General features: G+C 32.7%; 3 protein-coding genes across 4 annotated transcripts; 2 read left to right on the top strand and 1 right to left on the bottom strand.

Annotated features, from left to right (window-relative positions):
* Positions 1-445: 445 nt before the first annotated feature.
* Positions 446-4,557, top strand: LOC126751257 (protein HEXIM1). The gene is made up of 3 exons (XM_050461376.1): positions 446-671; positions 2,058-2,738; positions 2,801-4,557. The coding sequence occupies exons 1-3, from the start codon at positions 650-652 to the stop codon at positions 3,367-3,369; spliced, it is 1,272 nt and encodes a 423-aa protein (XP_050317333.1). The 5' UTR covers positions 446-649; the 3' UTR covers positions 3,370-4,557.
* Positions 4,558-5,109: 552 nt separating this feature from the next.
* On the top strand, positions 5,110-6,780 carry LOC126751249 (eukaryotic initiation factor 4A-III). Its single transcript, XM_050461364.1, has 3 exons — positions 5,110-5,384; positions 5,455-6,013; positions 6,085-6,780. The coding sequence occupies exons 1-3, from the start codon at positions 5,243-5,245 to the stop codon at positions 6,590-6,592; spliced, it is 1,209 nt and encodes a 402-aa protein (XP_050317321.1). The 5' UTR covers positions 5,110-5,242; the 3' UTR covers positions 6,593-6,780.
* A 120-nt stretch (positions 6,781-6,900) lies between these two features.
* LOC126751244 (4-hydroxybenzoate polyprenyltransferase, mitochondrial) lies at positions 6,901-8,998 on the bottom strand. 2 transcript variants are annotated; one of them, XM_050461352.1, is made up of 5 exons: positions 8,851-8,998; positions 8,625-8,795; positions 8,105-8,558; positions 7,342-8,039; positions 6,901-7,279 (listed from the first exon to the last, which is right to left on the bottom strand). In XM_050461352.1, the coding sequence occupies exons 3-5, from the start codon at positions 8,529-8,531 to the stop codon at positions 7,055-7,057; spliced, it is 1,350 nt and encodes a 449-aa protein (XP_050317309.1). In that variant the 5' UTR covers positions 8,532-8,558; positions 8,625-8,795; positions 8,851-8,998; the 3' UTR covers positions 6,901-7,054. The 2 variants fall into 2 exon arrangements, with proteins under 2 accessions (XP_050317309.1, XP_050317298.1); XM_050461341.1 differs by having other exon boundaries at positions 8,625-8,998.
* Between the last annotated feature and the right edge of the window lie 2,258 nt (positions 8,999-11,256).

Genomic DNA, 11,256 nt, shown 5'->3' with positions numbered 1-11,256 from the left:
ATATACTTACATATAATTGTATATACAACTGTTGGTTGATTAATGAAAATATTCGTGTAGGGCATAACATTTTGTAAACAAACATATTATTTGCCAATATTGTCATTGCTATGTTCAGTGTCTTTTATCCAAGTTCACCACCTTTTGTAGCTTTGCAGTTTACAGAGATGTATTTGAAAGTGTGATACGTACTATTTATGCGTTTAGGCATATGCATAGATCAAAATTTAACATAAATTTTCGTTATAATTTGGTAATTGTTATAATATTAAACTTTGTAAAAGTGCATAATATAAGTTCAAGCTTCGCATATACCCGATTTAATTTTCAGCTGAAGATTTAAGACTAAACAAACCTCTTGCAACTAATTGCGACACCATGGGGTACGATTTGTTAAATTCGCAAATACTACACTTTCATTGCTCCGTTGCATATTACAAGTAACAGGAAAACAGTTTAGTAGTCTTGGAGTGTTCTTCTTCAAGGCAGGTTTTATTATTGAGAAAATGGCGATAGGACTCAAATCGTTAAGAACTACTATAGCGGATATATCGTGTATTTTTGATAAAGGAAAAGAGTAAATTTCGAATATTTATAAAGTGGAAAGTGATTAATAAATGTTGTAATTGTTTTTTGGACAAATCTAAAAATGGAAAGTCTCGTTAATAAAGGTAAAAATAAATTTGTGACACAAACGCACAAAGCCACTCCTGCACTTAATCAAACGACGGAAGACGACTATTTAATTTTTTTCTATTTCACTTTACTGCTTTTGTCGTTTGGATGGCTGATGGTGTAGTTTTGTGGTATTGCTAGCGTGTGGTCGCGCAGGTATTTTACTTTTTAGACAAGGGTTTCGTGCTCAATTTTTTAAAACGTATCTAATTGAAAAATGTGTGCTTTAAAAGTGATTTAAAAGAAATAATAAATATATTGCTTTCCAATTATTTTGGTGGTGTTTTTTACTTAATGACATCCGGTTATGAGTTTGTTCCGATTTCTGTATCGAACTTATGACATAAAATATGCTTAAATATTAAGTGGTATATATGAATTATGTTTTTAATCTTTGTTTAAGTAGAAGATTAACTCTTACTTTATAGCGCACATCTTTGCTGGTAATTACAATTAGGCATGAATTTTCTAATAAGGCTTCGCTTGTGTTTATTTGTCACATAAATAATTAAAAGAAAATATTTTATAAGGAATATTAAAAATAATACTCACTGCCATTTCAGCGGGTTCTTTACATGTCCACTTCTTTTTATACCCTGAACAAGGTACATATATTAAATGTGCCACTAAGTTTTTAAAGTTTTTTTTCCCCAATAAGCTGTCAGTCCAATTCAGATCTTTGTATAGAAAACTTACTTATTTGACAATCTATAATCCCCAAACGTTGCCTTACAAACGCACTGGTCAAAATCAGGATAAATGTCCTTCTATAACCTTTAATGCCTGTGTTTTTGTTTTTAATTTTTGTTGAAAATTCGAAGATAATTTGAAATTATATAGAGATATATGTATGTATGTACATATGTACATATGTATATATGTATGTAGAGATATAGGAAATTGCTGAAGCAATTTTACATTTATCAAATTATAAAAACTTTATAAATATATATATTAATTCTGACTTGTACGGAAAATCAAAAACAAATCATATTTTTTTATAAAAACATTATTAACATTTTCTATGAGTTCAGGGTTTATACAAAAGCTCAATATAAACGTATTATAAATGTATTGCAGTACATTAAATTTAGTTTCCATTTTTACACTAATTCTCTTCCAGCAAATGTTCGGTTTCCTTACAATTTAGATCCTAACATATCCATATGTACGTATGCATATGTACACACATACTTGCATATACATACAAATCTTACATTAGACTAAAGTGCCTTAAAAATAAAAACTTCCCTCCAATTCTTCATACAGTGAACTTTGCTGTTAGTGTATCAAAATACCCGTCTAGTTATCATGAAATATAGTTTATTAGTAAATTTGATTGAAGAATTTCAACTAATAATTAATAATTTTTTCATATTTAGATAACTTTGCGCAAGAGAATCAAAAAAATTCAGTAAACTTGGAAATTGTCGATGTGAATACATTGGGCGTAAATGCAAACGCTACTTCTCCCAGCAATCATGTTTCGGAACAGAAACAACCACAAAATCAACCACAAAAGACAAAACGCAAACACCGGCGTGGCAAGCCAAAGCCAAAAAATGCCAACAAGCCATACAAAAATTGGAAATTTCAGGTACCGCGACCAAATTTCAATGGATGTGGCGGTGGTATGAACAACAGGAATGGAGCACGTCCCAAAATCCTGCGGTCACGATCACTGGTGCCATATAATACGAATAAATTTCTTATGGAAGAGCATTTGGCGGAAGTGCCTAGTTCGCTGCTAACACCCTCTGGCCGTACACGTGATTCAAGTTTTTCTGTCGATTCAGAAGATAACTACTTCTTCTCATTGCCAGAAGACGAGGAAGAATTTCTAACAAAGGAGTTTGCTAATGTCTATGAAAAAGCTCGTGTTGAACGATTGGAAAATTTGACTAAACAACAACTTATAGAGGAATGTCTGCAAATTGAGGATCGATACTCATCAGACCAAGGACGACAACAACAATTAAATGCACAACGTATTAGTTCAGAATTTATGTCGAAGATACGGATTTTGGAGGAAAAAGTACGAGAACTATCACGTGAAAATTATAGTAAGCGCTTAAAGTAACTTTCCTTAAAAAGCCAACTTAATCACATAATTATTTAATTTTAGATTTACGGTGTCAATTAATGCGCTCAGCTGCAATGGCTGTTGCCGCTTCGCCTCCCTCTGCCGCACCACCCACGGGAGCTGCCTGTCAACCTACGCCCATGGACTCATCTAGTGTTGATAGTGAAAGTGATAGTTCTAGCTCTTCCTCTTCTTCGTCTTCATCTAATAGAAGTGCAGGACTCCAACGTAATAATAACATACGACAAAGACGAGTTAGACGTAGCTGTTCTTCACGTAGTTCCTTAAGTGATTATCGAGCTTCTAATGAAAATGATCAAATGGAAAGTGATGAAGGAGATAATATAGTGAATGGTGCTAATGTTATTGACGCAAATGCCGAAAATAAGTCTCAACGAGCTTTGATAAATTTTAATTGTGAAGGACCCCAATCAAATGCAAACGATAGAAGCATTGTTGTTGATGCAGAAATGGAGGATGACTTCCCATCATTTTCACCTATTTTAGACAGTGTAGAAACCGCACAATCTTTGGAGAATGTAGCAGTTCCTTTAGAAGTCCCTCAATATAACAAAAATGTAGAAGCAAACGAAAGCGGCGAACAAAATTGAACACAATATCGTGAATATAAGTATTTGTAAAATATTTTTCACATTGTTTACCGTACCATTTTGCTAAAAATCTAAAACATGACAACTATACGCAGTCATTTTTTTGGTGTTAATGAAGCTTTCAAACATAAAGTGAACCAAATTGTGTCTAACTTAAAAATATCTACATTTAATAAATAGTGTTGATCATGTTAATGAGCCTTAAATAATTGTTCTAAGAGAATTTTACATTACATTTTATTGTGCTATTAAATTTTGTGTATACGATTATTAAAACCATTTAAATTTTGGCCGGAGACTTAAATATTAATATATGTAATATGGAAAGCCTAAAACATTTTAATTAAAAGCTAACAATTTCATTTCGTTTCAATTATAATTGATTTTATTGTACGTATTGCTATAATACAATTATAAGGTATTTTAGATAAGTGGAACAATTATTCAAGGTCTCACAAAAAAACAAAAACAACAAAGTATGATTACTATTTTTGACTTATTTTTATTTGGTTCTTTATGTTAAAAAGCTCGCTGGTGTTATAACATATTTTCAATCACATTTATGCATTTTTAGTTTTAGAAAGTGCATTTATTATTTAAATTACGAATTTTCTTCGCCTCATGTATACATACATTTACATAAACTAAAATAATGCTAAGATGTGAACTTGCATTGGTAAATTTATTAATATTTTGTAGACATTAACGAAAATAAATTGTACACAACCCAAAAGCAAAATTTGGAAACGTACAAACTTTTTGTACAAATTGTTTTAATGCATACATTTATTTATTAGTTACTAGTCGCAATGCTCGAACATTTTTGGTAAACATAAATATATACATAGTACATATAAAAATACCAAACTTGTGATATTTTCGTGTGTGTGTGTAACTTTTAATAAAAAAATTGGAAAAAATCAACCTTTTTGGCATATAAAAATGGAAAAATAAAAAGACAAAAATATAATTAGTATATGTTGGACATTATCTAATATATTAATTTATTATTATTGAATTAAATTTCTCAAAAACCAAAAACCTAATAATTTAAAAAAATGTATTAAGAGAAGACTTATACTTTTGTATTTGATATACAGAATTGTGCATGTGGTGATTAGTTGAGATGTGTACATGTATGTAAATAAAAACGTGTTGCAATACACGATAAACCGCTCTCAATTGTAACTATATTGTGTACTTTAAAAACAGATGTTTGAAAAGATTGTTTTCTTTTTAAGGATTAGTTTATAAAGACAACTTTGTATATACATAATATAGCAAAAATTTGTAATTCCCATATATACATTAATATTTTACGTTAATATTACACAAATACTTACATACAAATATAGTTTGTAGAAACATATTTTTTGAAAAAAAAAAAACAAATTAATTTTAAAAGGCTACATTCTTTTTACGTTCATCAGAAAGTCTTCATTAGGGGGTTTTAAAAGTAAATGATTTATTTATGCTTTTAATTTCAAAGGTTAGCTTTCCAGATAATAACATAATAACTCCATTATACATTAATGTGGCTTAAGGACATGACCATGTTGTTTACTACCTGCTCTTTGTTTTCCACCTTTTATTAAATAATTATTCGATTGTCCCTGAATTCGATATCAGCAGGATATCGATAACATGAAATCTGTTGTTTTCGGTTTACGGTGCTTTCACTATAATCAAAAGCAACCCTGTGTGAGAAATGTTTATAAACGAATACGAAATTGAACGACATGTCATAAAGAAGGAAAACGTCAAAAAGCAAACATCGTCCGCATTTTTTACATTTCGATTTGGGAGAAAATTTTTGCATTTAGTAAATATTTTATATTTTTGGCTCCACTAATAACCAAAATATTCTTACAATATGGATAAGATAACACGGAAAAATGTACCAGCAGAAGATTTATCAAATGTGGAGTTTGAGACCAGCGAAGATGTAGAGGTAGTGCCAACTTTCAATGCTATGAACCTCAAGGAGGAGTTGCTGCGCGGTATCTATGCTTACGGTAATTAGCATGTGGAGAAAGTTATGAGATAAACAACTAATTTAGATTAATTTTTTTTCGAAAAATTTAGGATTTGAAAAACCTTCTGCCATACAACAGCGTAGTATAAAGCCTATTGTAAAAGGTCGGGATGTCATAGCACAAGCTCAATCTGGTACGGGCAAAACTGCAACATTTTCAATCTCCATTCTACAAAGTTTGGACACTACATTGCGTGAAACACAGGTGCTGTGTTTATCACCTACTCGCGAGTTAGCAGTTCAAATCCAAAAGGTCATACTTGCTTTAGGCGATTTTATGAACGTGCAATGCCATGTATGCATTGGTGGTACTAACTTGGGTGAAGATATACGCAAATTAGATTACGGTCAACATATTGTAAGTGGAACACCTGGACGCGTGTTTGATATGATTAAGCGACGAGTGTTAAGGACCAGAGCAATTAAAATGCTGGTCCTCGATGAAGCGGATGAAATGTTAAACAAAGGCTTCAAAGAACAAATTTACGATGTTTATCGTTATCTGCCACCAGCAACACAAGTTGTACTCATATCCGCTACATTACCGCACGAAATACTCGAAATGACTTCAAAATTCATGACAGATCCAATACGTATCCTTGTCAAACGGTGAGTTAAATATTATAAGATTTATTTTCATAAATTGGATTATAATAATTCTTTCTTATTGTATATTATAGTGATGAATTGACCCTGGAAGGCATTAAGCAGTTTTTCGTTGCTGTCGAACGGGAGGAATGGAAGTTCGATACACTTTGCGATCTCTATGATACCTTAACAATCACACAAGCCGTAATTTTCTGCAATACAAAACGTAAGGTTGACTGGCTAACAGAAAAAATGCGTGAAGCAAATTTCACAGTAAGCTCGATGCACGGTGATATGCCCCAGAAAGAACGTGATGAAATCATGAAAGAGTTCCGCGCCGGCCAATCGCGTGTGCTGATTACAACCGATGTGTGGGCGCGTGGCATTGATGTACAACAAGTTTCATTGGTTATTAATTATGATCTACCAAATAATCGTGAGTTGTACATTCATCGTATTGGACGTTCCGGTCGTTTTGGACGGAAGGGTGTTGCAATTAATTTCGTTAAATCCGACGATATACGTATTCTACGTGATATTGAACAATACTATTCCACACAAATTGATGAAATGCCTATGAATGTGGCCGATTTAATATAATTGAAAATTGTAGATTTAATTCTCAAATGATACGTGAAAGTCAGACAAAACCTTAGTAATTTAGTATTTAGTTGAGAACAAATCAACTTTTGGAAATAAATTAATTTAACTTTTTAATAAACATATAACTTACATATTCATTATATATGCAGTTAACAAAGATTTGAATAAAATAAATTCAAAACACAGATCTGCAGTAAATTTTTTGTACAGAGGGGTTAATGGCATTTTTGTTTTAATTCACAAGTTTGTGTAAATTACAGTAAAGCGTAAATCAAATTCTATTATTTATTCAAATCCGAAAGAGGTTCTAATGTTAATACTCCGTATTTATTAAGCATCTATTTACATTAAATTAAATTATGTTAAAATATATTATCCTTTGGTTTACCGAAAAGCCTAATATAGTTGTACTCATCAATAGGCTTGGTCTGTTTACTTCAGAAATTGTTGAACGAACTTTTACGTTAAAACCTCCGGTTTAGCGGGTATATTTACAAGGCTGTTTGCAGGTTGCATTTGTGGAAAGGTATTGTTTCCTACAGGTAAAGGTCCATTATCCATTTTCTCTTTCGGTTTTAAAAGGGTGCCCAAAACAATGCCAAGGAATAAAATTAATCCAACCTGGTGATTCGAGAAGAACTTCTTCGCACAGTCTGTTGGATTATCAATGTTTAGCGAATATATCTAAAAAAAAAAAACAATTTATTGTTAGAATGTGTGCATACAGCGAACAGCTGTGAGGTTACCTGTTGTACTAAGTGAGCGCCCACCACACCCACTGCTGCGTAGTATGCAACTGTTTGTTCCGTAGCTACACCAGCAAGTGATAGTCCTGAGAGCATAGCTGCTGTAAATCCAGATAGCCATATTTTGGTGTTATTTCCAAATCGTAAAGCAGTTGATTTCACGCCAATTTGGATGTCGTCGAATTTGTCTTGATGTGCGTATATAGTATCATATACAATTGTCCAACAAATACCGGATAGATACAATGGTAAACAAGCTTCCCAGTTGACTACGCCTTGAGTCGCACACCAACCTAAAAGAGCGCCCCAATTGAAAGCCATGCCAAGCACTAGTTGAGGCCAGTACGTTACACGTTTCATTAGCGGATATGTTATGACTAATCCCAATGAACTTGCGCCTAATACTATTGATTGCCAGTTTAGCTGAAGTAATACTAACAGGCCCAAACTCAACTGAGCCGATAAAAATACAATAGCATCAAATTGCGTTACTTCACCGGAAGCTAATGGTCGCGTGCGTGTACGTTCCACCTTTGCGTCAATATCTTTGTCCCATAGATCATTTATGGTACAACCAGCACCGCGCATTATCAGTGCGCCTGTAGCAAAGAGGCCCAACATTTTCCAATCCGGCCAACAACCGGCATTTGCGCTGAGCGCAATACTCCACGCACAGGGCCAGAATAACAAATATGTTCCTGCGTAATAACATTGAATGGCTTTGCATTTATATTCACATATACAAAAAAGAAGTGTTACACACCTATAGGCCGATCCAAACGCATTAAGCGGCAATATGGCGAAACAGCTTCCTTTATGCTTTTCTTTAACTCGTATGATTTACTAACTTTAGCCTCAGGCGCATAGCTGGAGGAGATTCCTTGTGCTGCGGATATATTGGGCATTTTCTTCTTGTCTTTATTACTTGAATACCTCTTTGTGGTCGCGTATAGAGCAGCTCTTGAAATTTGTTTTTCTAATTTGAAGTATAAATTACGGTTACAATGAGTATGGGCAAAGAGTTGTGAAGGCGCCTTCGTGAAATGGCTGCAACCCATAACACCAGTGTGCAATTTTTTGATATATATAGTGTTTCTCCTTTCATCCAAGCACATTTGTGGTGCAGTGTAGATAACTGTTTGAAATCTTACACATTTTTGGATAGATTGTATATTACGTAGCACTGACATGCTGACTTGTTGAGGCGGGTATTAGAACTGCAAATATTTAAGAGATTATTTCCGGTTTGCATTATAAAAGTTATTTGAATATGATTAAATAACCTCTCAGAGAATGGCAAGATTTGGTAAAAATGCAACTTGACCCCTATCTTCTTTCTGCTTTTTTTTATGTTTTGTACTTTATATAGCTTTAGTAATGTTAAAACTTGATTATAATCGCTTGCAAACGCTCTCTTCCACTGCTTCAGTTGACTTCGGCATTTGTTTCGTAACCTTGAAAATCACTTGCATTTATTTTTGATTATAGCATATTGTTACGTGAAATTACTCCAACTTTTGAATCACAGTTAGACTTTTCGCTGTCGTTGGTTTGTATGAGATCTTTTCGAAATATAAATTTGATTTATTTTATTCAACCACATTCTAATGTAAAAATAAAATACAAAAACATACGACCGCTAGCATGCTTTTGACACTTTGCCTAATCACATTTCTTAGGGGTAGTGCAGGTGTTGCCAACTTTTACGGATATAAAAATGTATTTAATTCTATAGTCGTCTAATTATTCTAAGCATTTTGTCCGTTATACCATATTCAGACCGAAAATTAAAAGATTAGATTATATTGAAGCATTTCATAACCCAACATTGTTCTCACTGCCGTTAGAAAGATCAAAAAACAGCTGTTATTGTCATTCAAGAATTCACATCGCTTAATATTTATCACAAGAAAAGATTGTCATATAGTATTTTGAAATAAAAATACGTTTTTTTTATATTTTCCATATAATAGAAATAATGGATGCATTTTTTCATTTGTTAAGTCGATTTTCAAATGAAATTAGATTCATTGCTTTAAAAAAAATTTGTTTGTTTACATTTTATTCCCTTTGTAGTGTCTAAATCAGCTGTGATAAGAGACGTTACTGAAAAACAAAAGCGAACGAGATGTCGCTGGATAATTGCATGTTTAAGATAAATTATAAAATATGAGGTTTAATTACTTCTAAATATTAAACCAAGTATTCTGGGCATTCCTTTCATAAGAACTAGAAACTTAACCAAAACGCGAGACAGGAAGACGATTGGTTGCATGTAATAAAACCTTGGCATGTTGTTATTGTTGCAACCACACATAACGTTTCTTAAATATACAAAGGATGTTGTCGAAATGACAGTCCTTTTCCGGACATAGATAACGGCCGGATACGGCCCGCTGACATGAGCTCGAATGCCATGGAAACTATTAAGGTATTCTGATTAGATTATCTTAAAGCGATGACCGTTTCAAATATGTCAATTATCAACATTAGCCATCCAAACATAAATAGATCAACATTTTCTATCATTCCACATTCGTTCCACTCCATTAATTTACATAATTTTAACTTTCGAAGATCTTCATTTCAACAAAGTATTTTATTCATTTTCACAGAAAACATAAGAGTGTTAAACTACAATGAGTCTCTATCAGATTGAGACCGTTACTTGTTTTGATATTTATTGCAAGTTCGTTTCTTTCAACAAGTTGACAACTATAGCAGTTATAATAATTATGGAAAAGTATAGACCTTATTAGAACTTTTAAGAATTCATGCAGATAACCCGATCCACAAACCTAATCAAACGGTTCACGACGTAAGCTTTACCACATTTTGCACACTTCCCCAAGCGAAAAGAAGTTAACTTCTTGAAAATGAACCTCTTTGCACCCGTTACCAATTTTTTTGTGCTACCAACGGTTTTGCACACGTCCACCTAATTGGCCAGTCCACTACTATGAGTATTGCAAGTGCCGTTATCAAATCCATTGAGACATTCATTGTCGGCGCAAAAGTCGTAAGACTAACGTGTACACGGAGTGAAGAATTGTTCACAACAACAAATGTATGCACGTTATTGCCTATATAAATAATGGAATGTTACTTCGAATATTTGCTTTTTTACTTTTTTATTTATAATCAACCTAATAAATATAATATATATGCTTAACAGTTAATGGAAATAAGTTTGATTAATGAGTTTATAGCGGTATAGGCGATGGATTACTTGAAGAACTTTGGGTTTTATTTTTTTAAGGAACGAACAGGTGAATGCAAAAAGAGTATAACTTATTTTTAATTTAAAATAATACATTTTATTATCAATAATTGATTTTAATAATTAATTTAAGTAATATACTAAAATAATTATACTCTTGCGACACGTTGCTACAGAGATAATAGTTTTGTTCGCCTAATGACTGCACGTATCTTCTAAAACTAATCGAGATAGATATAGGATTATGTATGTATATATAAATATATAAAGCTAATGACTGCCTGTATGTCCGTCCATCCACGCAAGCTGTAACTTGAGTAAAAAATGAGATTTCTTGGTTCCTTAGTAAAAAAAAAAAATAAATTGTAGAATCGGACCACTGAACACGCCCACAAAACCTTCATTAACCGAAAACTTATAAAGTGCCATAACTAAACAATTTAGATATCAAACTCTAATTTGTCACGGGGGACAAGAAAAATCGGTGTGGAAAAATGTTTAAAAAGTAGGCGTGGCCTCGCTATCTAATAAGTTTTAAGTACATATCTCCTAAACCGCGAACCGACAGTGCCAAAATGGACAAATATATAACGGTACTGTTAAAAACTACTAAAAGCGCAATAAATCAGTAACTAAATACGCCACAGACATTAAATTTTACACCAGAGATGGTAAGAGAAAGTGAAAATTTGACA

This window comes from Bactrocera neohumeralis, chromosome 2 (genome assembly GCF_024586455.1).
Source record: "Bactrocera neohumeralis isolate Rockhampton chromosome 2, APGP_CSIRO_Bneo_wtdbg2-racon-allhic-juicebox.fasta_v2, whole genome shotgun sequence".
In the NCBI taxonomy this organism is placed as follows: Eukaryota; Metazoa; Arthropoda; class Insecta; order Diptera; family Tephritidae; genus Bactrocera; species Bactrocera neohumeralis.
Note: the sequence above shows the minus strand (reverse complement) of the source record. Positions and strands in the feature narration are given on the sequence as shown.

Bases quoted from the DNA above. Each gene is read 5' to 3' on its own strand.
- LOC126751257 (XM_050461376.1), top strand. From the start codon at position 650: ATGGAAAGTCTCGTTAATAAAG. The intron at 672-2,057 runs GTAAAAATAAAT...TTTCATATTTAG, and splicing joins GGAAAGTCTCGTTAATAAAG to ATAACTTTGCGCAAGAGAAT. The intron at 2,739-2,800 runs GTAAGCGCTTAA...ATTTAATTTTAG, and splicing joins ACTATCACGTGAAAATTATA to ATTTACGGTGTCAATTAATG.
- LOC126751249 (XM_050461364.1), top strand. From the start codon at position 5,243: ATGGATAAGATAACACGGAAAAATGTACCAGCAGAAGATTTATCAAAT. The intron at 5,385-5,454 runs GTAATTAGCATG...CGAAAAATTTAG, and splicing joins GCGCGGTATCTATGCTTACG to GATTTGAAAAACCTTCTGCC. The intron at 6,014-6,084 runs GTGAGTTAAATA...TGTATATTATAG, and splicing joins ATACGTATCCTTGTCAAACG to TGATGAATTGACCCTGGAAG.
- LOC126751244 (XM_050461341.1), bottom strand. From the start codon at position 8,531: ATGTCAGTGCTACGTAATATACAATCTATCCAAAAATGTGTAAGATTT. The intron at 8,040-8,104 runs GTGTGTAACACT...GTTATTACGCAG, and splicing joins GCGTTTGGATCGGCCTATAG to GAACATATTTGTTATTCTGG. The intron at 7,280-7,341 runs GTAACCTCACAG...TTTTTTTTTTAG, and splicing joins GCGCTCACTTAGTACAACAG to ATATATTCGCTAAACATTGA.